Source organism: Arvicanthis niloticus, chromosome 17 (genome assembly GCF_011762505.2).
Source record: "Arvicanthis niloticus isolate mArvNil1 chromosome 17, mArvNil1.pat.X, whole genome shotgun sequence".
NCBI lineage: Eukaryota > Metazoa > Chordata > Mammalia > Rodentia > Muridae > Arvicanthis > Arvicanthis niloticus.
Window position 1 is genome coordinate 21,685,335 of NC_047674.1, and position 27,349 is coordinate 21,712,683.

Sequence of the window (27,349 nt, forward strand, 5' to 3'; positions counted from 1 at the left end):
ATGGGCATCCACTTGCATCGATTTCCCCTGTGACTGCAGATGAATTGTATATAATTTAGGGATGAATTGTATATAATTTAGGATTCTTGAGATTGCCTAAAAAGTATTTCCTGCCCTTCATAGAATGGTGTGTCTATTAATCACTAAATCTCCTGACTCTTATTTGAAATCATAAATGTTCCTTTAGTGACATATTCAAATCTTTATTGTGGTGAACTTGAGTCTGAAGCAGAACCTCTCTTAACTTGCCTTCTGCCTTGTAATGTCCTCTATTAATTAATGGCATTTGAATTGCAAGTAACATATGCTTATTTGGAAGTTGTTTAGAAGAATAATATAGTTTATTGACCTACTAGACAAAACATGAAAATCTAGGTGCAGGGTTCACATTGGGACAAACAGGTCTCTGGCCTGGCACAACGTCATGATACTGTCTTCGTATTCTCATCTCCATTGGTCTGTGTCCAGTTGCTCCCACAAGTCTGACTTTCTCTGGCTACATGCCCCAGGACTACCATGTGTGAGACAGCTCTGATTCCTTGAAATCAGAGGTGCTGTGTCAGCGGTAGCAGAGGAATCACTTTAGAAAGGATTGTGTAGCTTAGGGCAAGAATCTAATGGCCAACTCCCCCATTCACTAAGACTAGGGATAGAAGGTTCACATCCTGTCACTGAGACAGGAAGTTTCCATGACTGATCCCTCTACAGGTCACCTCTTTGCTAAAATGGGAGGAGAAGCATTTCCCAAGTAAAAAGAGCCAACAGTTTTTGCAACTGCCTTTCTGCCCTTTGTTTTTGTAACGGCTTGGGTAACTTTGGACAGCCAAGTCACTCAGGAATCTCAGCCAACCTTCATAGTGAAAAACCATTATTCTTATCCCATGTCCTTCCCTCTCTTCTCTTTCACTCCCTATGTATAAGAGCTTACAAGGCTTTTGCCTCCTTTCCCCAGGGCAAAAAGGAGAAAGAGGACTGGATGGGCCACCAGGATTTCCGGGGCCACATGGACAAGATGGTCGGGATGGACATCCTGGAGAAAGAGGGGATCCTGGGCCGAGAGTATGTAGAGTTATACTATAGAATTTAATTTTCTGATATATTCATACAAACAAGACAGGCAACAATAGGTCAGACTCACACACAGTAGAGATAAAGATTCATTGTATTTGTATTTTTACTCACAGACACGGAGGGTGGTAGAGCCTATCTGGCTGGGTACCTTCTCATAAGGATATAAGAAGCTGAATATATATATATATATGTATATATATATATATATATATATATATATATATATAAACTTCATTTGAGTTTTTTATTTGTTTGTGTGGATCTACCAATTGAATTACTTATTTTATATGTTATATCTGATGTTAGTTCCACACATAAGTTTCTATCCTGTACCTAAGGTATAGTACAATTCACTTTCTGTGTTTGAGGCACAGCAGGATACATTCATATCTTATATGTGTATGTAAGTGTTCAAAGTATGTATGTAAAATACTAGAAAAAATTTAAATGAACTCTTTTAAGTCAGACTTCCTGCAGCTGTCTTTTAAAATCTGGGAGTTTAAACATGTAAACTGCCTTGAGTTCGTGGGCTTTGAAAGATCAATAATAGACATGTGACCTAACATTCCCAGGGGGACCATAAGGATGCAACCCCGGGTGAGAGAGGGCTTCCCGGACTGCCAGGCCCTCCAGGGAAAACGGGACCAGCGGGGCCTCCAGGCCTGGGATTTCCAGGCCCACCAGGAGAGAGAGGCCTACCAGGAGAGCCCGGGCGCCCAGGCAGGAGAGGCTTTGATGGCATGAAGGGGCAAAAAGGTACTTTTGGATATTTGCATGGGAGGATATTATGTGAAATCACGAACACTGCAGTGCATTTCTGCCGAGCACAGGGATCACCCTGGCAGGCAGGTTAAATAAATTCATCCAGGTGCCTTGGAAAGCTTGCAGGGTGTCCATCAGCTAAAAGCTTTATAGCACAACCAGTCTTTAGAGTGACTTCACAGAACGCTACTCTCTGCCCATTTGTTTGTCATGTCCAAACTGCTTTTTATTCATTTCACACTATCAACTCCTAAAGTCCAACTGTATTTAAAGCATTCCTACGCATTCAAAGTACAATTATTTTTACAATCTTTTCGACATAATGTGAAGATACTTTAATAAAAGATACACTAGTATTTCATTTAACAAAATAGTATCCATGGAAACACATTTGTAAGCATTTCAGGGAGAGGAAAAATGATTACATTTTAAGCATATTTGACAGGCATATAAACTTCCAAAAATTACTTTCAGGGTTATGGCTGACAGAACAAGGTTTATTTAAGTTTTTTTTTTCTTTGGTAACATATATTATGCCTTGGGCTACAGCGTTAATTTTGAAGTTTGCGGATAAAATACTGCCTTTGGCTCTTGTTTTGACAACACATAAAGACAAGTCCTTTTTATTTGATAGGAAGTAACTTTGTAACTTAGAAAAGTGTAACATCGTTTTCCTTTATCTCTCTAATTTATTTTGAAAGTACATGAAGTAATAACTGTGAGGTGTGGTTATAAAATGGAACTTTTGATTTTCGTAGGACAGGAACACTCAGTGGGACAAGCTTTGAATTACTTTGCCAGTTAGACTGATGACAACAGTACCTTCATTGCTGAGTCATTGAAAAAACAAGACACAATGTAGCCTATGGACTTGCCCCAAAGAGCTCAAAATGGCTGTTACGGATACCCAACCCAGTCTCCTCATTTGTGCAGCTCCCTGGTGTCCAAACCAAGAGCAAAATCAGCTGAACTCAGTATCAAGTGCCATGGCTTCCCCACGATCTATGAACATTTTCTCTTCATTCCATCAGAATCTGTGGGCCTGCAAACTATCATTTGTTTTAATAATTTACATTTTCCCAGGTTATTAGAACCGATAGTTTTTAGACTCTATGGCTATTCTTATAACTGCTTGTAACTGTTCTGACAGCTGAGATTCCAGTTTAAGGACAAATCCAGAAAGTTTATCTAATGATGCTTAGAGACTTTTCTTCTGCTGAACTCTAACGCACCATATGGAAGTTGGCATAGAGACTCGTGCCCATTTGGTGGGAGCAGTTATCTAAATGTGGCTTTTCTGTTTCTCCCCAGGTGACTCCATTCCGTGTAATGTAACCTACCCAGGAAAACCAGGTCCGCCAGGTTTTGATGGACCTCCAGGTATCACCATGCAAAATTTTTTGCCTTACACACTTCCCAGAGATTAAAAAAAAGAAGAAAAAAAAAAAAGCCAAGAAGACAGATAAGCTCACAGCAGACCCTCACATCCAGGATACTTCTAAGACTAGTTTAAAGTCTTGAGGGACAGGAGACTGGGGACAGCCTTACAGTCCTGAGCTCCCAGGCCTTCCTGCTTGTCTTGAGCCCCTTCCATGGACTTTTCTAGACTCTATGTGCCTTGGTTTGATCACCTATCAGTTTACATGTCTGCCCTTGAGAATCCTAAAGCTATGTTCTTTATCTCTTCATGTGTACTAAGAGTGAAAAATGTCATCCTCCTGTGGACTGTCCCTTCTAAGAGGGACAAGTTCTGACTAGACAGAGTCTAAAAAATGCCTCTGTATCAACATCTCTGACACTCATGCATCTATTCCATTTGAGTTAATCTCTGGTATTTAGCTGAATTAAACCCCAAATCTATAGCAATTTCTTTAAAGTTAATTTAAATTAACTTAGTGCTAGCATGGTTAGTAAACATGGCTCTTCTGGTCAACACGAGGATATAAAGGGCTGGGCAGATTGCTCAGTCAGTAAAATTCTTGCTGTGAAAGCATGCAGAGAACCTGAGCTCAGATGCCAGCACCCGTGCAAAGAGCTGACTGATGCAATATATACGTGTAATCCCAGGACTGGGAAGGTGGATACAAAGGATCTTGGGGACTCTAGGAAACCAGTCTAGCTGAATCTGAGAGAGAGAAAGAGTTGGGAGTTGTGTGGGAAGGATCTGGGAGACACTGCAGGAAGAGTAACTGGTCAGAATATATTGTATGAGGAAACTATCTTTAATAAAAAAGAGAACCAATAAATGAATAGGTAATAAATAACTAAAAGGAATAAGAGAGAGGAGGTTACTTGACATTGGTCTCTGGCCTCTATACTCATGGTTGCAAACATGACACACACATGACAAACTATGTATAGGTAGAGTCATGTGTGACTGGGCTGCTGTCTTCTGGAACCATTTGTATCCTTCACGGGGTTTCCAAGTAGTGTTGGAGTCTCAGTGAGATGCAAACACACACTTGTTTCCTCTCTTGTGACCTTGAAGAACAGTGGGGGCTCAGTTGATCCACAGCAGTGTGTCTTAGGGTGACCCTAGTCCTAGGTTAGGTTCAGATCAGTGCCACTTGTCCTATTGCAGAGCCAAGGTGTGCCCTTTGCATGGGATTTCAGGAATGTAAAAGGGCAGGACCTCTCTCTCAGGATCACCTTACCACTCAGATTGCAATGTGCTGCTCATATTTCACTGACCCAAGCAGTTTCTCTTTCTTTATAACTACATACATATATATGTATGCATCCCGTTGCAAAATAAAATCCCATTACATAAACCTAGTCATGTGACCAAGATCCAGCTCAACAGTCAGGGTAGAATATTACACTCACCACAATGGAGCTCTGAGAGTGTGGAGACATCATTCTACACCTGCAGAGGGATGGACTATACTGATTAGTTCATTGAATATGCATTTCTGCTTTACTGTTACCTTCCTGCGGATGAATGAGAAAGGTTGGTTGTTCGTCAGCCGTGTTAGTTCACAGGAAGGAAACTCTTGTGCTGTGTACATAAGTGGTTGTACCTCCACCTAACCTCACAATTCAGAAGTTGTGTATGAGCTGAGCTAACTTAGGAAGACATCAAAGATTTAAGGTAAAATCTTGATCCTTTTAGTGGATCCTTTGCCTGTGCTCTGTAGGGCTCCTTTTGTGTTTTCTCAGCAGGGTGGGCTCTGTCCACCACCTTGGTCTTCCAAAGAATAACTAAGCCTATGGGGTTGTGTTTCAGACATGCCATAGAAGGCACTAAAATTTAATGAATGGTGGTGTATGCTTGAAAAGCTGCCAGAAGGAATTCTTCACAGTATAGATTATGAGAAAAACCACTCTGACACACTTACCTGGAGCAATGACTGCAGAATGCTTCTGCAAATCACACTGAAAAACTTTTGGAGGACAGGGACGAAAGGGTTTATTCAGCTCACACTTCCAGATCATAGTCCATCTTTGGAAGCAGTCAGGACTGGAACTCAAGCATGACTAGAACCTGGAGACAGGAGCTGATGCAAAGCCATGGAGGAGTGCTGCTTCCTGGCTTGTTTCCCATGGCATGTCCCCCCTCTTTTCTTATGGAACCCTGGCTAGTTGTCCTGGAAAATTTTTACTTCCATAAACTTGACATACTCCAAAAGACAATTAACACAGACATTTCAAAATCCCCCTTTCTGTTGTTCCTACTGGTTTGTTTCTGCATGATTGAATCTTTAGTTTATTTGTTCTTACTTAGGTCTGAAGGGGTTTCCAGGACCCCCGGGGGCTCCTGGTATGAGATGTCCAGATGGGCAGAAAGGTCATCGGGGCAGACCGGGAATGTCTGGAATTCCAGGTCTACCTGGTAAGTGAAGGCTTTTCTCTGCCTTGGGAGCGTCTGCATCAGGAACGCTTGTGCACACTCTTAAAGATGGACACCCTTAAGAAAATGGCTAGAGGATCTGGAGATAATGGAAGAATGGTTCTCTGGGGAGTTTGGGGGACACAGACCCTCAGCTGTGTTGTGACAACTTGCAGAGGAAGGTATGCAGCTAAAGCTCCTTTCCTAGGGGAAAGCCTTTGCTGTTGGCTGTCACAAGTCCACTGTGTGGTTGAAGGCACTCAGTCCAGAGCAGTGTCTGTCAGATGAAGACAGTGGTCCCAGGGCTGGTCATAGTGGAACCCATCTACAATCCCAGAACACCAGATGCGGAGGCAGGAGAATCACCTTGAGTTTTAGGACATCTTGAAATACGTACTACGGTCTAGGGCAGCTTTAATTACACGGTGAGATGCTGTCTCAAAATATACAAATAAATAAATGTAAAAATAGATTTTTAAAGGGAGGATGGCAACATGGCCCAGTGAGTAAAATTTGCTTGCCACCAAGCCTGATGACCTCAGTTCCATCCCTGAAAGACCCACAAGTTGTCCTCTAGCCTCCAGGTGTGCACCTGCCTGCCTCCACAAATATATAAAATTATACAGATTAAAACAGCAACAACAACAAAAAGCAATTGCTGTCACTAATAGTGTGGCAAGGAGCAGTATTAGCTATGGAGTCTCTGAAGTAATTGAGATGTTATTTATTAAGTACCTCTTGAGAGTGCCTGTAGTTTCCAAAGTATTGCCGGACATATATTTGTACATGTAGCAGTTTTTTTTTTTTTTTTTTTTTTTATTGGTGTTAATTAGGTTTTCGTGGTGAAACGGGAGATCCAGGCATCAAAGGTGAAAAGGGGACCTCCCCTATTGGACCCCCAGGCCCACCTGGGTCTCCTGGAATGGATGGCCAGAAAGGAATCCCAGGAGACCCTGCATTTGGTGACCCAGGACCCCCCGGAGAGAGGGGTCTTCCAGGAGCACCAGGCATGAAAGGACAGAAAGGTTACCCGGGATGCCCAGGGGCTGGAGGTATGGAGGTCTTTGCTCTCTCCTTGTTATAGGATGTCTGCTTAGCTTTGGCCCAATCCAAAAGGAATGCTTTGTGCTTTAGGCATTGAATGCATGTACATCTCATGCTCACAAATGCACTGATGACATCAGATGAACCTGCATCTGCTATGTTGCCTGTGCACTTTACTGCTTGCTTGCAAACATAGGGCCACAGTGGCTCAGTCCACTTCATTCTATCCAGGCTATGTGTTTGCTCCAAAAGCCACCAACAGCAAGGGCTGGTCAACCTGTCACTGACATTGTCAGGCTACTGCAGTTAGTACAGACTGTGTAAGGTCTAGCCACTCAGAGGCTTAGCAGCGAGGCTTGGGGCTTAGCAGTGAGGCTTGGGGCTTAGCAGGCTCCATGACAGTCCGATAGAAATCTGGAAAGATAACTGGTAAGCCCTCCCGCCAAATGCACATTCATGCTGCACACACTGGGGGCATCTTATATTACTGTGTGTAATTCTGCTGCAGAGGTGGAGGATAAGAGGATTAGGAAAGCCTGTGGTCTCTTGTTTGCCTAGGTAACATCTTTGTCATCTGAATGCTTATCATGCAGCCCACATATCAAGGTGTGGCTTCTCACACTCACTTGGATCTGTACCTCAGATATGAAAATCCATTCAGAGGGTTGTTAGTTCATGGAGCCCAGAGTCAGAATCAAATGGTTTATTTCTAGAATTGACACGTGTGAGGGATGTGATAGGCCGTCTCTACAGTGTTAGCTCATGAATGTGCCAAATGCATCTTATCATTTCAGGCCTGCCTGGCACTCCTGGATCTCCAGGTCTCAAAGGTCCCAAAGGCAGAGAGGGAAGTCCTGGGTTGCCAGGGATCCCAGGCTCCCCTGGCCATTCCTGTGAAAGAGGTGCTCCAGGGATCCCAGGACAACCAGGACTTCCTGGGACTCCAGGTGATCCAGGTAAGCACCAGCAGGTGCCAAAACATGAAGTGCCCTGGTGTTCTCTCCTAATAGTCAGGAAGCTTGCCTCCTGTCATGTACAGATAGATGTCTGCAGAAGTATGAGTACCAAGTCTGAGTCAAAGAACCTCTTCTTCCTCCTCTTCCTCTTCCTTCTCCTCTCTTCTTCCTTTTTCATCCTCCCTTATTTTCTTCTTCCTCCACCTCTTCCTTCCTTCCTTTCTCTCTTTCTCTCTTTCTTTCTTTCTTTCTCTCTCTCTCTCTCTCTCTCTCTCTCTCTCTTTCTTTCTTTCTTTCTTTCTTCCTCTGTTTCTTTCCTTATTTCTTCTCCTCCCCTCTCTCCTCCTCTTCTTCTCTTCTTCTCCTCCTCCTCTTCCTCCCTCTTTTTTCCTCTTCCTCCTCTTCTCTTTCAAGAGCTCACATAAGTACAATTTTTGGTTTTCATCTCTAAAAAAATAGCAAACTGTATAATCTTCACTCATTCTTACAAAGGGTAAATATTCAGATGGCCTGCCTTCCTTTTTATAGCATTCAGAGAAATATATTCTTAGCCAAATGAAAAGTTGCTCCTGACACTTTAGCTGACAAATATTATTTTGTTTTTGTTTAAAGTGTCACAGGTACATAGTTTAAGCTCTCTAGAATGTGTTTTGTCCTGTGACTGAAGAAAAATTTAAGTTTTCCTACTTAATAGTTGTGCTATGTCTCAGGGGCCCCAGGTTGGAAAGGCCAGCCAGGAGACATGGGGCCCTCTGGACCGGCTGGGATGAAGGGCCTCCCCGGTCTCCCAGGCCTACCAGGAGCTGATGGTCTCCAAGGGCCTCCTGGGATTCAAGGCCCCACTGGGGAAGAGGGCCCACCTAGTCTTCCAGGCCTAAAAGGTGAGTATTGTTCTCCTGGTCATTCTCCCAGGTTTACAAAGTCAAAATCAACTGTGAGACCAAACTTATACTAGGTTAGGGAAGACATACTAATAGAACGTACTATTTAGCCTGACTGTGCCCTCTCTTTCAGATGTATCCTTTCTTCTCTGTGTCATCATTTCTAGTGGCAGAATGTTGTGTCAGTTAATTGGCAAAAGCCTTGGGTTCACAGGACTAGGACACATCAGCTCACAAGACCAGACAGCACCGATGATACCATTAGGTCAGGGCTAACATATTTCACTTTGGATGGACCTCTGCTCCCATCCCTTCTCTTGGTTCTGTTGAAATATATGATGAGTTCAGGATCCCAAAAACATCAACACTTACATGTTAAGTCTGTAGGATGGGAAATGGGAGTGGGCAAGGGTGGGGGTGGGAACACAGCTGTTTAAGACCATAGGAACGTGAAAGAACCACGCTAGCCTTAAAGCGCTTCCCTAAAACTTCATGTTCTTATTTTATCAGGACTCCCGGGGATGCCTGGCTTCCCTGGTTTTCCGGGAGAGAGAGGAAAGCCAGGCCCAGATGGAGAACCTGGAAGGAAGGGAGATGTTGGGGAGAAAGGCTGGCCTGGCTTGCAGGGAGACCTGGGAGAGAGAGGTGCCAAAGGCAAGTGGCTTTAACAATGCAGAGGGGCTGTGTGAGCTTGTTCCCTGTATTTAATCAAATGCTATTCATATGTCTCTGGATTTCTTTAGTTCTGTAATGTCGTAGGAACTCGTTTTTCTTGCCTTTTCATCTTACTACATGTAACTAAGGTAAATGAATTGCTCTGTTGTTGAGACGTGAACAAGCGCTCCTCATTGCACTGATTTGTAGACATGGGACTTCAGAGACCTTGCTCAGCTGGTGGTAAAGACCTGTAAAGAATGTTGCAGGCTTTGGGGGGCCCATGTGGCCTCTGTTACAATAATACATGTTGGCCATAACACCCCAAAACCACCCAAGACAATACACAATAAAGATAAATTTAAAAGTTGGAACAGCATTTTAGTTATGGGCAATGAAATGTGATTTTCATATAATTTTCTCAAGTTCTTAATTTTCATACAATAATGTTTGGGATTTTACATTTTGAATCCTGTTTCCCTTAACCATTTACAACATAAATGTTTCCTTTGGTCTCTCAGCTACTGCTACAGGAAAGTAACATTTCTAGCAATGAAAAGACAGCCTTTAGAAGGAGTATTTTTAACTCTTAAAGTGCTCCGGGAACATGGTCTCCAACTTCATCCAAATGACCTTTTCTTCTCAGCTGATTCTATATTTGCATTGGGTGTGGTCCTCGTTTGGTTAGATTATAAACTGTTTACACAGAACTAAGGAGTTGAAAATTACAAGTTTCAAAAATCTCTTTGCTATATAAGATAGCTGATATTTGCAGATAATTCATGTTACACTATTAAACAGTTATTCCACCGAGAATTAAAACTTGGATCAGTGCCAGCACTGCAGTTGTAAACTAGCTCTCCCATAATGCTCCCTGAGGAAAATTCTAGCACTGATATCATATGCTGATGATAGTCTTGTAAAGATGACCACAGCGCCATAAACACGAATGGCTGCTGACGTCACACAGCTAATGCTAGAGTAGTTGGTTCCCAGAATTCTCTGTTAACAATCAGCTGTCGACATGCTGGTCTGCCGAGCCTGTCTTGGCACACCGCTCTGTTCGGATAGTGTTTACAAATAAGCTGGAATATGGGATATGGCTCCTAGTTTTTGGAAGTCCATATGCGGAGAATCAGGTTGAAATATGTGTTTGTCCTTTTAATGTAAGGAACAGAATAAATGATGGTGAGAGAGAAAGGAATGGCTCACTGGACATGTGCGATGGATGATTCGGATTCTATGGGATAAGCCAGCAGTCTGTGGATTAGAACATTCTGAATGTCTTAACTCACTGAGGACCCTAAGACGTTTTGTTGAAAACAGAAATTTTACTGAGTACACAACTGCTCCTTGTCCCAGGGATGGATAAGGTGTGACAGGGAGAGATTTTCAATCCCTGATACCAATAATGAGTGATTCACTAATACAGCTTAGTGGAGGTAGATAAAGTTTTATTAATGAGGTGAAATTTGATAGAAGATGAAGTGCATGTGTAGTTTGTGTGTGTTTGTGTTTCTCTCATATAAGTAATATTTACAGGAGACAGAGGACCTCCTGGTGATGCAGGAGAAGCAGCCACCTCCAAAAAGGGAGACCCTGGGGATGCTGGGCCTCCAGGAGATGGTGGATTCTCCGGAGAAAGAGGTAAACGTTTGATATTTTTCAACCTTATTACATAATTTGACTTTTTATAGACCATTCAAGCAAGGCGATATATTGGGCAACTTTCCTTCCAACAAGTAACTAGGAAATGTATATTTCTTAAATATAACCATACTCTGCTAATCATTTTCAGTAATTTTTTGGCTTTTCCATGCTAAATGTAGTTGGAGTTCATATGTATTTATAGAATTATATATTTCAAACTAGGACCAATACTAGGTATACATAATAACTGGTTCCCCTCTGTTTGGTGTGACTATCTGGGACTGCCTGTGTCATTTTGCCCAGCCTCTTTTGAACATCATTTTGTTTGAGACCTTGTCTAAATTCAGATCCTCCATCTACAAATTTGGGGCTACCAGGGACCCCAATATTTCTAATCAGCGTCCTGATATTATGCTGCTGGTCCTCAGAAACATGGCAGAATAAGGATTTTGACAACTGAATCTGCATTCTTTCTCAAGTTCAAGGTTAATCTGCATGGGTTATATATCCTGGACTTCTCTTTAGGTAGTCAGTAGGCAAATGTGTTTTAACTTCTCTGGGTTGAAATTTTCCTGATTTGTAAGGTGTGCATGCTGGAGCAAATGACCTTGCCTGCTCTCTCTTTCCACCAGTGGTTTCAAGTCTATTCCTGGACAGCTTCTTTCCTAACGAGGCTGCCAAAGACAGGAACCACAAAGATGTGGCTTTGCCTAGAAGCCAGCATCCCAATTTCATTGTCTTCATCTCTTACAAGTAGAATCAAGTCATTCAATTCAATCTTTACTCAGTCTAAGATTTCGGCCAAGGGTTTGTAACACTGCTGACCTCAACAGGTGATAAAGGAAGCCCAGGGGTGCGAGGGGGAAGAGGAGATCCCGGAAGACATGGACCACCTGGACTCCACAGAGGGCAGCCTGGGATAAATGGGCCTCCTGGGCCTCCTGGACACCCTGGCCCTCCAGGATCACCTGGACTGAGAGGAGTCATTGGTTTTCCGGGATTTCCAGGCGACCAGGTAAGGAGGTGCTCTTGCAAGGGAGAAGTAAACTCTTTCTGCTCAGGATTCCATAAAATGTCAGAATTGGTCAGTATATGCCCTCGTCATTTACTAGTTATTTGAAAGTAAGGGATGGCAGGAAGGAAGAATAGAACCTTCTGGAAGGTTATGACATAACTGAGATTTCTGATCAGTGTTTAGAACTGGCTGTCCTGCTGTAGAGGAGCAAGTCATGTGATTCATACATTCCAGCCCCTCCCCCAGGTTTAAATAACTCAAAAAGCCTTGCCTCATGACTGATGCTTTATTGGTACAAAAAAAAAAAAAATCCTGAACACTGCCCAAATTCTGGTTTCTCAGCCTTCCCATCTGTTTGGAGATGACATATTTTTTCCTTTAAAAAATACACTTGGCCTTTATAATCATGAGTAACATTCCCCCTGAGAAACCAGAAAATATAATGTAGTGACATGTATCAAACTTCTGGAAAATGTGTAACATAGTTGGCTTTCCATGTTTTGGAATAAAATGGATCTTTAAAATTTATGATACAACATAGCTTTCAGTATTTCATTTTATACCAACTGGTTTATTCAATGTGTAAATTCAAGTTGTATGACACAGTTACTCTTTGGTAATTGTGTATAAAGAAGTCTATGCTCTTGCTGGGATGGATAGTGCTAACTCTGGAGGAGTTTCACCCACTCATAAAACAGACACACTTGTATCATACTTACAAGACAGTAACAATTTCCTTCACTGTGGCCAATTACAAACACTAAGTTGGCTGGAGAAAACTGTAATGGGTTTGTGGCACCACGGCATGGAAAACCCAGTGAGGATCTTATTTTTGTTCCATTAATTGTCAGGGTGATCCAGGCTCTCCAGGACCCCCTGGAATCTCAGGAGATGATGGAGCAAGAGGACCTAAAGGTATGGCTTGGAAAATGACCCCCAATGTCCCCAGCTAGCAAATGCAGAGTTCTGGGAATTCTAACATTGTGAGTAGCATCTTGTAAAAGACAAATTGCTTCACATGTTAGAACTCAGAAGCAACTCTTAGACTCTTCTAGATAGTGAGGCATGGAAGCTTCAGAGAGTTCTAATTTTCCACACAGGTCAAAGGGTACCAGATGGGATCTGGCATACCTAAAGGCATCATGACTTCCTCTCCATGGAAGTTTCAGACGCTGTCTGAAATTCAGATGCTTCTCAAGTTGCAACTGGTACAAATGGCTAGATTCGCATCTTCCCATGAGTGTCCCCAAGTTCCATAAGAACAAGTGACTCATCTAAGGATTTTCTATGTCTAGCTATTGGGATTCTACCTATAAGAATCATTAAGCATAAATCACTAGATGTTAACTGTTTCCATAAGAATTTTCTAGCCCGATGTAACTTATAATTGAATTATTTTTATCCTTAATCAAAGATAAAAAGTTTCTTTTTTCCTAAAGGGGCCATATCATAAGTTTTTTTGTTTGTTTGTTTGTTTGTTTAACTTTGTGGGGCATACAGTCTCAGCCACAACTACTCAGCTACATCACAATATAACTTTATTTGTAAAATAGCTTCAGGCTGGCCCAATAGGCCGAAGCCTATCTTGTATCCAAAACTTTATTGCCTTGTAAACACAACTGAAATTATACTCTTAACAAGTCGAGATCTGTAAAAAAGAGGAGTTTCGTCTACCATTTGAATAGAAACATGCAAATAAACTAAAGTTGTGATATACTAAATGATTGCATACAACAGTCAAAAGTTTAACTGCTTTGGTAACCGCCACAGGCACCATGTGTTCACATGGAACACATACACACGTGCAAACAATGAACTCATAGGTATAGAATAAATCTTTTTTAAAAAAATCATAAATCCCATTTTCATCTGTATATCCATGGTTCTCCTTAATGAACAAAATTAGTTCTAAAAAAAGTCTCTTTGAAAACACAAAGCTAGATATAAAGACAAATACCATGGAAGTTACTTGTATGGACCAAGTGATATGTTCTTAACTAATGCTCTCTGTATTATGTCACTCACAGGAAACAAAGGTGACCCTGCTGGTCAGTATGGTCTACCCGGTCCAAAGGGTGAGCCAGGTAGCCCTGGATACCAAGGTATAGCTCCTGATTTTTCTTATTTTAAGAAAGAAACCCTAATTTGAAACACAAAGGAATTACTCTTATGCTTATCACTGGGAATGGTCTGTCAATATTTTTTTTTTACCATTTGTCCATTAAGGTATATACCAAAACAATTTTGGATGGCACTGCTGTAGTATCCTTCACTCAGAACAATACCAGGACTGGGCACTGGGGACTCTCAATGTATCCCTACAATGGCCTCTGTGACCGATGGCATTGGCACAGCAATATATACCCCCCTGTTTGTATAATGACAAAGTGAATACTCAAGCAATTAAATTTTTGATTATCTTGTCATCTGTCATTTTGGATGGCCACAAGTTATTGTGGCACACCTCTTTCTCCCACAAATAGCAAACAGCATCCTAGCAGACGTGGAGAGTTCAAATTTGCACTTTTGCTTTGGGCCCTGAAGAAGCACGCATCAATATTTAAAATATGCTTGCTTTTTTGAACCAGGGATTCTTCTACTAAGAACATATCTGAAAATAATAATCAGGAAAATATAAACGGATGCGCACACAGGGCTGTACACTGCATGGACAAGTAGACATCTACCCACAGAGAGTTGATTATGTCTACCTATGCTCACGTGCAGTTAGTCAGTAGGGGTAAAACTTAAACCCAGGCTTGGGTTGACATAGCTTCCTGGTAAATTACGACTTTGTATTTAGAATGCCATTGTCATATTTTGCTTTCTATTACTTTGACAAACACCATGACCAAAAGCAACTTGGGGAGGAAAGGGTTTATTTCATCTTATAGTCTATAGTCCATCATGAAAGGCAGTCAGGACAGGAGCTCAGGCAGGCACCTGGAGACAGGAACCGAAGCAGAGGCCATGGAGGAGTGCTGCTTACTGGCTTGCTTCCCATGGTTTACTCAGCTTGCTTTCTTGTTCAATCATAGACCATCTGCCCAGGGGTGATACCATGTACAGTGGTCTGGGTTCTCCCACGGCAATCATTAATCAAGAAAATGTCTCCACTAATATCCCCACAGGCCAATTTGATAGAAGACTCTTTTATTTATTTATTTTTAAATTGGATATTTTCTTTATTTACATTTCAAATGCTATCCCCCCCCCATCCTCTATCCCATTCCTCCTTCCCCTGCTTCTATGGGGGTGTTCCCCTACCCACCCACCCACCCACCCATTCCCACCTCTTTGCCCTTGCATTCTCCTACACTGGGGCATCAAGCCTTCACAGGACCAAGGGCCTCTCCTCCCATTGATGCCCAACAAGGCCATCCTCTGCTACATATGCGACTGGAGCCATGGGTACCTCCATGTGTACTCCTTGGTTGGTGGTTTAGTTCCTGGGAGCTCTGAGGGGTCTGGTTGGTTGATATTGTTGTTCTTCCTATGGGGTTATAAACCCCTTCAGCTCCTTCAGTCCTTTCTCTAACTCCTCCATTGGGGACCCTGTGCTCAGTCCAATGATTGGCTACCAGCATCCACCTCTGTATTTGTCAGGCTCTGACAGAAACTCTCAGGAGACAGCTATATCAGGCTCCTGTCAGCATACACTTCTTGGCATCCACAATAGTGTCTGTTTTTGGTGACTGTATATGGGATGCATCCCCAGACTATTTCTTAATTGGAATTCCCTCTTCCAAGACTACAAAAAAACCTAACTAGTATAGTCATGCATCACCTGGAAGTTCCATTTGGCAGGAGCCATCTTTTGTTTCCCCAAATAAAATGTCTAGTTAGAACACCAAATGAAAGTCACTTGTAAACTGAAAACTCCACACCCAGCATCACAGATGACCTCACTATTGTGATGTCAGTACAGCAGTGAGAAATGTACTCCTGCTTGTGGATCTTTTTGTTATAAACCCCAATGATATAAACATTTCCAGGCTCAAAGTAGCACAAACTGTGGGCATTTTACATTACCTAGTGTTTTAATTTGGAAACCAGAAGTCTGAGGTTATTTTATACTGAATCAGGCTTTTCCATATTTTCTTTTCTTTTCTTTTCTTTTTTTTTTTTTGCCTTACCCTGCTTGATCCAGCGTCCTGTGGTCATCAGTGTTTAAATTCTTCTGGTTTCTTATTTGCCATGGCTTAAGCTTAGAGTTTCAAGAACTGGTCTGTTATTCTTCAGCACAGAGTTTGAATGCTCTGTTTTCCTTGGCTAGGAATTGATGCTCTGCACTTGCGTGAACTCAGTGAGGATGTATAGAGCATTCGCAGGTTGTGGTCCAGGATTATGTAAGCGTGTACCGGCTCAGTTTAGTTTCATCCATTCACATCAACTCTGAGGGAAACTGAGTGCAAATTACTCCCGAAATTCTGCTCTCCACACAACCCTAACTTTGAAATACCGTTCTGAACGTCTGCTTCAGCAACCGGAGCTGCAGTGATGATGCCTTGTGTCCCTTGCAGGAAGGTGTTTGGGAATCAATCAGATAATACAGAGCAGGGCAAGAAGCCAGTACATTTGATTACTTAACAGGCACAGGTATTGGTTACTTTAGTGTTGTAATGAACACTACCTCTCTGTGGATTTGGAAATACAAAGCTCTGTATTTTGTTTAAAGGTTCAGTCATTGATCTCTCAGTGTAGACTATTATTGGTTTACTATAAATTTGAATTAAAGTCACAAATGTAAAGAAACCTATGGGAAAATGGTCATATTTCTAGTAATAAAATAAATATAATTCAAAGTGTATCAGGGTTCTCTAGGGGAATAGAATCAATAGGTTCTATATTATATATATATAATATAATATATAACAAATATATTGCAATAAGGATTTATTTGATTGGCTTACACTAGAGAGGTTAGGTAGGTAGTCTAACAAGACCTGTCTGATCTTTGAAGAGTCTAACTCCTTAGCTTCTCAGTTCATGCAGTTAGATGCTTTAGTAGTCCCAATAGAGGATACTTGGAGAACCCCCCTGGGCCCCTCCTGCACACTCAGTTGAAGAGGAGGCTCCTCCCTGAGAGAGGAGGACTGCTTTTCAATCAAGGCCGTTTGAGTAGCTGTGCTTCCCCCCCACCCCAACCGCCCCCCCCCCCCCGAACCTCCAGGCTAGTAGCAAATTACCAAAAAAAGCAAGGCTACCAACCCAAAGTCTTTAGTGAGAACATGGCTTGTTCTCAGGCTGCTGTGGGTGGGAGATGGGGGAGGGGGTGGGGGAGGGGTGCTTTCGGGTGCAGTACTTCCTCCCAACCACAGGCAACCCATGTCAAGAGCCCAATGATGAATGGCCCATTCTAGAACACCTAGCGAGCACCTAACCTTTCCTTAGGAAGTCTCAGTCAAGAGAAAGAGACTGTTGGAGACTAATTTTTTTTTAATGTTTCATTATTTTAATTTAAGAGATAGACCCATTAGGCACAATGTACAGCGCTTGTGTAGAATTTAGTGAGGTTTGCTACAAGGACAACAAAGCAGGGCTGGCACTGGAGTCAGGAGTAAGCCGACGCCTTTATCGATTGTTATTAATTTTCTTGGCTACCACAATATTGTTTTGGCTGCAGAAGAAGGGTTATTTTTCAGGCTGATGCCGTGAAGCCTTTTGAGACGGCATCCCACAATGGTTATGTTTTACTTTAAAATCTTCTGGCATTTGAAGACATATTTTAAGATAAACCCCAAATCACACTATTGATCATGAAATACTGCTCCTGGGAAATGTTTCCTAAGGAAATAGTTCAAAAGGAGAGAGCGTGGTTAACAATCTACAAAGGGGGAGGGGAGGTAGACACGGTCAATGTATACATGTATGATGTTCTCACAGGATAAATAAAAGATTTGCATATATATTGTAATGCATAACAGCAAAAAGAATTACAAGGACTTGATTGAGTCCCCCTACTGCCCAGTAGGGGGAAATTAGAGCGACTAGTTAAAATAAGATTGACTAAAAAGCTACAGTTTAAAAAAGATAAACCATTGCAAATTTGAAAACTGCCTGTGATACGATAACAGTTTTAAAAACAGAAAATTTGGTCATCAAAATTTTCTCAGTCACATCTTCCTTATCGATCTAAAAAAAAAAAAAAAAAAAACAAACGTGTAAATAGAAAAGCCAACAAAAACACCCCCACAGAACAGATAGTGAGGCTTGAGGTTGACCTTTCGACAGTCACTGTTTCAAAGCAATCTACAACTAATTACATTTTGGCCCTTCTTTCTTTAGGACATACCGGAGCCCCTGGAGAGAAAGGCTTTCCTGGAGATGAAGGGCCCCGAGGACCACCAGGCAGACCTGGACAGCCTGGTTCTTTTGGACCACCAGGGTGTCCAGGTACCTTGCCAGAAAGCCTCGAAAATCTCTGAGCATTCATGTGACTTGGCATACCAGAAAGAGCCGTTCTTCGTGTAGAGCCCTTTTGCGTCACATTCACTCCAAATCCAGTCCAACGTCACGTGGTTTTAAGACTTTACCTCAAGCAGCATTGGCAAAGTGCCAGCCCTGCACCAGGCAGTTACGCTGATAGCCTGTCACTTTTCTGTCTCCCATCCCTAAAGCAATGTCTCACATAGAGCTCAGGGTTTTAAATGATCCTTTTCCTTTCAAGTCAGCGGGGGTGGGAGGGGGGTTGGGGGGGGAGGGTGGGCACTGGCAAATTAGAATCATGATTGGCAACTTCGATTGCCTGTGAGTGTATCTTTTTGAAATTAAGTATTTGTTTCCGTAGGGTTAAAAATATCTAGAAAGAAAAAGTAATCCAACTGTGTCCCTGGTTCCTCATGCATTAAGAACACAGATGACCTTACCAGGGAATGTTATTCATATGTCACTGTCTGAAAATTTCTCTCTTGTTCCTAGGTGATCCTGGGATGCCCGGACTCAGGGGTCATCCAGGAGAAGTGGGAGACCCCGGGCCAAGAGGTTATGCAGGAGATTTAGGGAGGCCAGGTCCTGCCGGAGTGAAAGGTAAGTAGGGAGAAGGCCCAGCTCTCCACAAAGGCCCAGCACACCTGCGGCAAAATTGCAGCCCCTTCTTGGACTAGTGGGTCTGCTTGATCAGACCCATCTCTCGCCAGTGCCATCAGCAGCTCCCTCTAGGGCTCGAAGACACACCCATCTTTGCTTGCCTTCCCTTGAGGAAGGCCCAGGATCTTGGTGATTCCATCCTATTTCTCCTGAGGGCATGTTGTTTGTGTCTGTCATGATGGTCTCTCATCCTCTCATTTGCCTCCACTGATTATCAACCGTTTATGCCCTAGATTCTCTTGGGTTAAGTGCTGGGTGTCATTTTAAAGAAAATATATATGATTCCAGCCTTCATGAGCTGTTTCCTAAGAAAGACAGGTGTGGCCTCTAACACCGGAGCACTCGGGTTAAGCTTCTGGATGCTTAATGCCTTATGTGTGAATTATATTTTCACAAATGAACCCTTGAGACACATGATCCATGTCTGAACCATAGCACTAGGAGTGGCAGGCATTTGAACCCTGAGAATTGGGAAGGAGGGCATCAGGGAGTGATCTCCAGGACCTCTGCCCTCATAAATGAAATTTCAGAATTAAAGGTATGCTTGTCTGTATTAAGTTACTAGATAGATAGATAGATAGATAGATAGACAGACAGACAGACAGACAGACAGACATAAAAAAGTGAAAACAAAACATCTTTAAGGTCAGCTTTGAACCCTATGGGTAAATTACTTGATGGATAAAGCAGAGCTGTTGAGTGATGGAGAGATAAAAGGAGACCTTCCAGAGGCCCTGGAATCTCTCATCCAAATGTGATAAGGGCATCCAGTCATACAGGGGGCACAGCCTAGCAAATTCACAGAAACAGCTCGATGATCATTCAACTCTTCAGACACCAGCTATGATTAAAAACTTAGAATTACCCCAATGCCCATTTCTTGAATTCCAAGGTACACTGTCTGTCCATCACACTTATTGAGTGTACAGAGCACCTCTCTTTGTGTGTATATCACGTCAAAAACACTGCTTTTAATCTTACTAGTCCATGACATGAAATAAATGTACAATAACAACAACAACACCAACAAAATGTTTCCAGCACTGTGTGTATTGACGAAGAAAACGTTCAGAAGTAGGAGAGCAGTGCACCAGACATGGATACAGAGGAAACTGGCAGACTTTAAAGAATCTGTATGCATCATTGTGTGTGTACTGATTGTGGTAAGGGGTAAGAAGATAAGGTGGTGTTCCAGAGAAAGTACCCATTTAAATTATATGCACTTTCTTTGTTAGGTATGGAAACACTTGTCCTGGCTGTAGTTTTTGGCTTTTAGAGGCAATACTGGTCTGATTATTGGTCTGGATAGGATAGAACAAGGTACAGCCCAGAGTGCTTACTATTAACAAATATTCATGTCCCTGTGTTCTTCTGTCTCCCCCTCCCATTGCTCTATTTCTCCTATTCTAGATAAATGCTTTTTCTCTGTGCTCTAGCGTAACACCTGCACAGGACTTTCATCCCAACAGAATGGGACTTTTTGAAAGCAAGACCTTTCCATATAATGTCCTTGATATCAGCTGATACACAATAAGTATTTTGTTTGATGAATACGTAGTTATGAAGTCAGGGGCCAAACAGCAGGGGAGGGGCCAGACTTTCCTTGCCTGCCCCCTGACAAGTTAGCTCTGCCTCCTCTTTTCCTTCTTTAGCTCCAGGTCATTGATATATATATATATATATATATATATATATATATATATATATATAAAATGTTAGTAAAATCAAAGTACTTCTTCTTGGAAGAGTTCGAAACCACTTCTGGATTAAACATTTTATTATTTTGAAAAATCCAAATTTTTTGTTTCTCATCCCTTCTGCTTTTCACATCTCAGCTTTCCAAGATTCCTAGCCTTTCAAACAAGCCATGAGGCAGTGTGCACTCCTCAGAGCAATGCTGAAGGAAGGGCAACTCTTCCTTTGGAAGTTTCCAGAACACTGGAGCACTTACCGGCAACCAAATAACCTGACGGGAGTTATTAGAACAAATGATCTCTTGATATTTTCTCTGTCTCTGCTGACATTTGTAGTAATATGAAAACCTGGCGACCCATGATGAATTTAAAGTCTCACACAACACGATGCTACTGTTGTCCTGAGATTTTTCTCTGCTGGTTGTGGACATTTCCTGCCTCTGGCAACCCCTCAGCTCTCCTGGCTTCCTCCTCTTTGACTTCAACATTCTTCCAGTCTGGAAAGACTTGGGAGGAATCCAAAAGAAAACATCTGACATTGTTAAGGGCTTTCTCTTCCCAGCCTTCCAATTCCACACAACAGGGAACATTTCCGAGTGCCTGCAGGTGGTTGTAATATATTCTTTCTTTCCCTTTGAACAATTATCAAATAGCCCCACAATGACATTGCATTAAAAAAACCCTCATAGACGTGAACTCTGTCCATAATAATATCACTTTAAAAGTAATTGCTAATTACCTCCTAATGTGCACTGAAATAGTAAGTTTCTTGAGAGGTATTGGAAGGGAACAGATCAAAGGGCAATTCACATTTCACTGGCTATACACTCCCCTGCTGAAATGCTCTCTGGCTACCACTGGGGGACGCTCTTTCACTGCACACGGCACAGCAAACATCCAGCCAAACGTCAAAACAAAACAAAACAGTGGGATACACTCTTAAAACTCAAAACATCCCAGGATAAATCCATTGTTGCAGTTTATCATGCCGATGTAAAAGTGAAGCTCGATCCAGCAGAAACACTTTGAACTGAGAAGCTAAATATTTGAAGTATGTTCCAAGTAAGGTAGGGGAACCAACTTTCTTGTTTGAACAAGCCAGCTGTCTGAACTCAGTTGTGTTTGCTCTGCTCATACAGACCGGATGGAGTTTTGAGTCCTACTTGGGTCTGGTCAGAATTAAACTTTAACTTAGACACACGCTACAAGTGGCTTATTTGCTTGCTTTACGCCTTTGAGGATATGTACCCTCTAAAAGGAAAGCACCCCATTTCTAGTTGTACACCCACACAAGATGAGAATGACAGAAACCTACTGAGAATCACCTGCTGTGTGACAGTCTATTGTGGACGGGGTATCTGGGCCAGTGGCAAGTGAAATTGTTCACTTTTGTGCTTGTGGAGGGGTAAGTGTGTGCACACATGTTCATGCGCTTGCGCTTGCGTCTGTGGGCCTGTGGGTGTGTGCGTGGAGGTCAGAGGTCAATGCTGGCTCTCTTTCCCAATTGCTTTCCATTTTTGTTTTTTGAAATAGGATCTTTCTCTCTCCCTTGGTATTGTTCTTCCTTGGTGATTCTAGTTTGTGTCAGGTTGAAAAAAAAAAAAAAAAAAAAAAAAAACCCAAACCGGACACTTACTGAACTTGGAGCTCCCTGATTGGAGTAGAGTAGCTGGGTTTACTTATATGCACCTAGCTTTTTAAAAATGTGAATGCTCGAGAGATCGAAACTTGGGCCCTCATCCTTGAATGGGGAGCACTTCGCTGTCTGAAGCATCTTCCCAACCCTGCTAGTTTACTTTTGAAAGGTGCTTGGGAAAGTCTTTCATGAGGAAGGAAATGCCTTCCATCACAGAGCTCTGACAATCAGAACAGCATTCCCCCCAGTTGCCTTAACTAAATTATTCTCCTGTCTTCCACCCCAGCACTTAGCACCCTGGATGTCTCTTTGTCTTGTCAGGTCAGGGACTATGTCTTTCTTGCTTCCCATTGTCTCCTCAGAGCCTGTCATGGGATACACTCCTGGGGGGGTGGAGCTGTATGCATTGGGAAGCCATATTTATCTTTTCAATAGGCACTTGTATTGTTGCTAAGGAAAAAAAATGTTTCTAGCTTAACTCTTATTTTGGAATAATTTTCTGATAAGAGTTCTCAAGGGTTTTTCAACCTTTGTCTATAGCTGTGAAGATTTCACTTCTCCATCGACTGTAATGTCAGGGTGGCCAGTTGCCTCATTGTGCGGGACTCTCTTAGGATGTGGAAGTCCCAGCGCTAATGGTTCTAGTCAGTCAGGGACACGTTGGTCACCCTGTTAAAATGTAAAGTCTACCAGTGTCCTGGGTGTACAGAGTAGCATTTTTCTGGCTTTAGAACAAAACCATAACCTGAGGGTGGGAAATCTGTCACCAAGAGTGGGCTGCCTGACACAGAAGGAAGACGCAGTGTGTAGGGTGGAGGTCAGAGTCACTGACCATAGGAAGAACAAGCACACTGGCCCCTGAGTGCAGCAGGGTGCAGCCTTAAATGGTGGTTGTTAAACAGAAGGACTATCAGAGAGGTGAATAAAAATTCCTCATTACCCAGGAATGTGCTTTGCTAGCCTAATTGCCCTTCATCTGTACTGTATATATTTTATGCATGAACAACTTTCTGATTTAGAGATGGGATTGATAAAAGCTTTCAGTAAAAGGGGGGAAATTATGCTTTAAAACCCTGCCCAGATGTAGCTGCATTCAATTTAGAAAGATAACATTGGGTCACATAAGGGTCGGCCAGTTCAACAATGGCAAGGGGCTGGGCTGTCACAGCCCAGGATCTGGATGTGTTGATGTGACAGTGGAGAGTTGGCAGAGGCTAGGGCAGCTCTCCTTTAGCCAAGTCCCCAAGCCATCAATCTTGGTGGCTAACACTGGGGATCAAAACACATAGAACAGCAACGTGGTCTCGAAAAATTTATTATCATTTTAGTTAGATTGCAATAAATATCCAGATTTGGCAGATGAAGAAGGTCATTGTGTTCTTTTTGGTGCAAATTTGAAATACTGGCTCATAAACGAGGAAAGAGGATTGGAAAATAAACCAAGCCAGGACTGTGAAAAGTGGTTAGAAAATGCAAGATTTTAGGGAAAATAAGGACGCACCCCCACCTCTCTTTTTCAGTGCAAGAAAATATGGCTCATTTGAATGGATCTAAATTTGAGATCTTAAAAGGAGAATAACAGTTGTCTATTTCAAGTACTGATGATAAACACATTGGAACCAGTAACTATGCTGTCCTCCAATATGGATTTTCCATGTGAACCTGCCTTACCGAACAAAGAGCAACTAGCACTCAGGTTATTTCCCCATAGGTAGATGTCTCTAACTTCTCTGAATCACACTTGGTCCCTAAATGTATTAGAGAAAAATGAGGCATGCAAGTGGAAGCTGTAATGCATTCTTCAGTTTTCTCCCCATCTTTCCAGTCCTTGAGGTCCTTTCTTCATTCTCTACAATTCACGCCTTGAGTCAACAAGTATTTGTTCAATGCTTACAAGGCATAGGAACTGTGTTCAGTGTGTGGATAGAAAGACTAGTAAGGTCTGGTCCTGTGCTCTGATTTCCCCTTGATCCAGGGAGGCAGCTGCCCAAAGACACAACAATTGTACAACCTGATCTAGGCAATGTATCAGGGAGACCTACAGAGGCCCTGTGGGCACCTCAGGAACCACTTCCTGTGTGTTTGGTCACATCTGATGAGCATGTTGTCACTGAGCGCTAATCTGAGTGATTGGTGGGCTGTGTGGAGAAGAGCTTAGTTCTGTGTGGGAAAGGAAAGCTATTGGGGTTGGGGAAGTCCAACAATGAACTTGGAAAGTCATTGGGTTTGGCCAAGGACTTCGATAAGCTTCCTTCCTAGAATCACACAGTGGGACAACAAGACACGTGGAACCATATGTGGCTGGGCTCTGCACCCACAAGGGACTCTATGATACTTGTTACCTGCCTCTTTCCCTCCTCTCTGCTTCCTCACTTCTGTTCCCCTCAACTTCGTGCTGGCCTCATTTGAAGAAGTTAAGCACAACCCAGCACCTACTGATGGAAAGCCCCAGGGAACAATTCACATGAGATGTGTTTGATGGCAACGTAAGTAAAGCCAAGCTGGAGCTCTGAGAACTCTAGAATGCCTTTGGTTAGTCCAATCCCACGTGTACTGATGTCAGTGGTCTGGTTTTCAGAGCCTAGGTTGGAATTCAGAGATCACCAGAAAGTTGGTTAGTTTGCTGGTAAGAAGGTATCAAGGGCTGTTCTGAAAGAACCAGCTGCAGAGGGTTAGCTACAGCCGAGCTTGACCCACACATCTGGTTTTCAGCAGTGCATACTTAACAGCACATGGTAGTCCCGTACACCACAGCAGGAATCATCTTGTTTTGCTTCGTTACCATGACTACATCTGGAAGGAGTTAGGACCAGCATACCCTGGATAGCAAGGGGAGATTCAAACTGGGAAGCAGAAAGCAGTGGATTTACCATCCTCCAACCTCTATCCTTGTCTAAAGAGATTTTACCGTCATCAAATCAAAGGTCACTTCCTGCATACAAATGCGGCAACTCTAGACTCTCTTCCATCATGAGAGAGTTACGAATCAAGTTAAGTCTTCTTGTCAGAACATCTTCACCACATGAATGTGCCAAAAATCCCTCAGGCTGGGTTCTGGCCCTTAGGGGTGACCTCCAGGCAGTGATACCTGTCAACCTTCCCCACTTCGACTCATTCTCCCGTGGCGTAGACATGGGATGGTAGCCAGAGTAGGAACCAATAGCTGGTCTAACCTTTGGGACACAGAACGTGTGTTGTGTTTCAGGGCCTCCTGGGTCTCCTGGTCTGAATGGCTTGCATGGTCTGAAGGGTGAGAAAGGAGCAAAAGGCAACTCAGGTAAGACAGATTCATTGGTGATCAAACTTTGATCAATGAACTTGAGGACAAAGCAGAACCTCTTCCTGGTGTTTCTTAACATCCTGAGACCTGTGAGTGAATCCAAAAGAATAGCACAGGGTAGAGACAATGGTAGAGCTATTTCTAGTTCTCTGGATGATTTATTTTAAGTATACCAATAGCTTTTCCGACCAAGAAAATCTAATTAGCAGTGCCATGACTTGTCAAAAAAATTACTTGAATTATTTCCCATTAGTTTTTTTTTTTTTTTTAAAGATTTCTCTTTATAATTTTCAATTATGTGGGTAGGTGCATGTGAGTGCAGGTGCCAGGTGAGGCTAGAGGCATTGGCTTCTCCTTGCAACTGGGCTACAGGCCTTATTTCTGAGTGGCAAACACAGCTGCTGTGATTCAGACTTCTTCTGGAAGAGGGGCAAGTGCTCTTAACCGCAGAACTATTTCTCCAGCCCCAAACCTACCATTATTTTTGATATCACAGATGGGTTAATCTTCAACTATTGCATTTTAGCTTGTTCCATAAAAAAAAGTCTGTTGTATTATTGTCTCATTTAAATAACCTACAGTCAGACATAGTAGCTAAACCCAAATTGTAAATTTGAATAACTGTTAGAAAAGGGATTTTATAGCTAGGTGTGACGCTACTGTCCGAGAGAGGTGGGATCTTTATGGATTGTGGATATTCAAAGAGTAACTTAGGTCACCTAAAATTTGTTTGGTGGCTCTTTCAATGGGTCTGATTAAATATGTAAGTGACCCTTCCAAGAAACCAAAGATAGTCTCTCCCTAATCAATGGGAATCTCCAGAGGATGGGAGTTCTAATGGTAGACTCGATCCACTCAGATCTAAGAAATCTCCTCAAAGTTTTTAATGATCATCTCCTTTGGTTTTGCTTGGTGAAACTGTCCCTAAATAAATGTTTCTTAAAAGCTGGTGCACAGTCCTAAAAGAAGCCAAACCTATGGCTGGTTGTTGTGATGTCATTCATTAAAAATGGGGACTCAAGGAATACAGAGCATCATCAGAGCCAGGGTTTGCTCTCTGCAGAACCAGCCACCCTCTCTGACACACTCCTGCTGGGGGCTTGGTCCTTTTAGGTTCTGAAACACTATAAACAAGGAGTAGATACAACGTTGATGCTGTTTTTCTCATTAAGGTTTGCTTGAAATGGGTCCACCTGGGCCAATTGGAGTGCCTGGGCTAAAAGGAGAGAAAGGTGACCCTGGGAGCCCAGGGATTTCTCCCCGAGGCCTTCCAGGAGAAAAGGGCCTCCCAGGACCGCCAGGTAAGAAACAGGATGCTTTGATATTTCCTCAAGAACTAGTTTAAAACATTTTAGATGTGGCGGGGCTAACATATGAACACACGCTTCCACAGGGAGACCAGGACCACCTGGTTCTGCAGGTGCCCCAGGAAGAGCTGCTAAAGGTGACATTCCTGATCCAGGTCCACCTGGAGACTGGGGACCTCCTGGCCCCGATGGCCCAAGAGGTATGATGACATTGTGACTGAGGATGACAGTGGTCTCTTCCTTAGAAACTACCAGCTAGATATGGCTATAGGGTCTCACAGAGAAGCCCCAACGCAGCTCTACCAACTTGGAAGATGGATAAGTGAGATGCACCTGGGTGGGCAGTATAGGTAGTAGTATCTTTCAGGACCAGGAAGAGAAGAGCACATCCCCCTTACTCTTCTATGTCAACTGCACCAGAGTCCTGCTGTCCAGGGTCCAACAGAGGTGGAACAAGCATTTCTAATCATCAGATTGACAC

At 42.7% G+C, this 27,349-nt stretch overlaps 1 protein-coding gene across 2 annotated transcripts in view; it reads left to right on the forward strand.

Moving 5' to 3' along the window:
* Col4a4 (collagen type IV alpha 4 chain) overlaps positions 1-27,349 on the forward strand; it is a 124,412-nt gene that overhangs the window by 73,191 nt on the left and 23,872 nt on the right. For both annotated transcript variants that reach the window (XR_013104625.1, XM_076914916.1), the window contains exons 24-40: positions 953-1,059; positions 1,644-1,827; positions 3,145-3,213; positions 5,558-5,665; positions 6,496-6,714; positions 7,501-7,662; positions 8,373-8,543; positions 9,054-9,197; positions 10,740-10,844; positions 11,681-11,862; positions 12,714-12,777; positions 13,890-13,964; positions 18,151-18,258; positions 18,784-18,891; positions 25,487-25,558; positions 26,734-26,862; positions 26,955-27,068. Coding sequence is in view for 1 of the 2 variants with exons in the window: in XM_076914916.1 (XP_076771031.1) it covers positions 953-1,059; positions 1,644-1,827; positions 3,145-3,213; positions 5,558-5,665; positions 6,496-6,714; positions 7,501-7,662; positions 8,373-8,543; positions 9,054-9,197; positions 10,740-10,844; positions 11,681-11,862; positions 12,714-12,777; positions 13,890-13,964; positions 18,151-18,258; positions 18,784-18,891; positions 25,487-25,558; positions 26,734-26,862; positions 26,955-27,068 (2,121 nt within the window). In the remaining variant the exon portion in view is untranslated. The remainder of the gene's footprint in view (positions 1-952; positions 1,060-1,643; positions 1,828-3,144; positions 3,214-5,557; positions 5,666-6,495; positions 6,715-7,500; positions 7,663-8,372; positions 8,544-9,053; positions 9,198-10,739; positions 10,845-11,680; positions 11,863-12,713; positions 12,778-13,889; positions 13,965-18,150; positions 18,259-18,783; positions 18,892-25,486; positions 25,559-26,733; positions 26,863-26,954; positions 27,069-27,349) is intronic.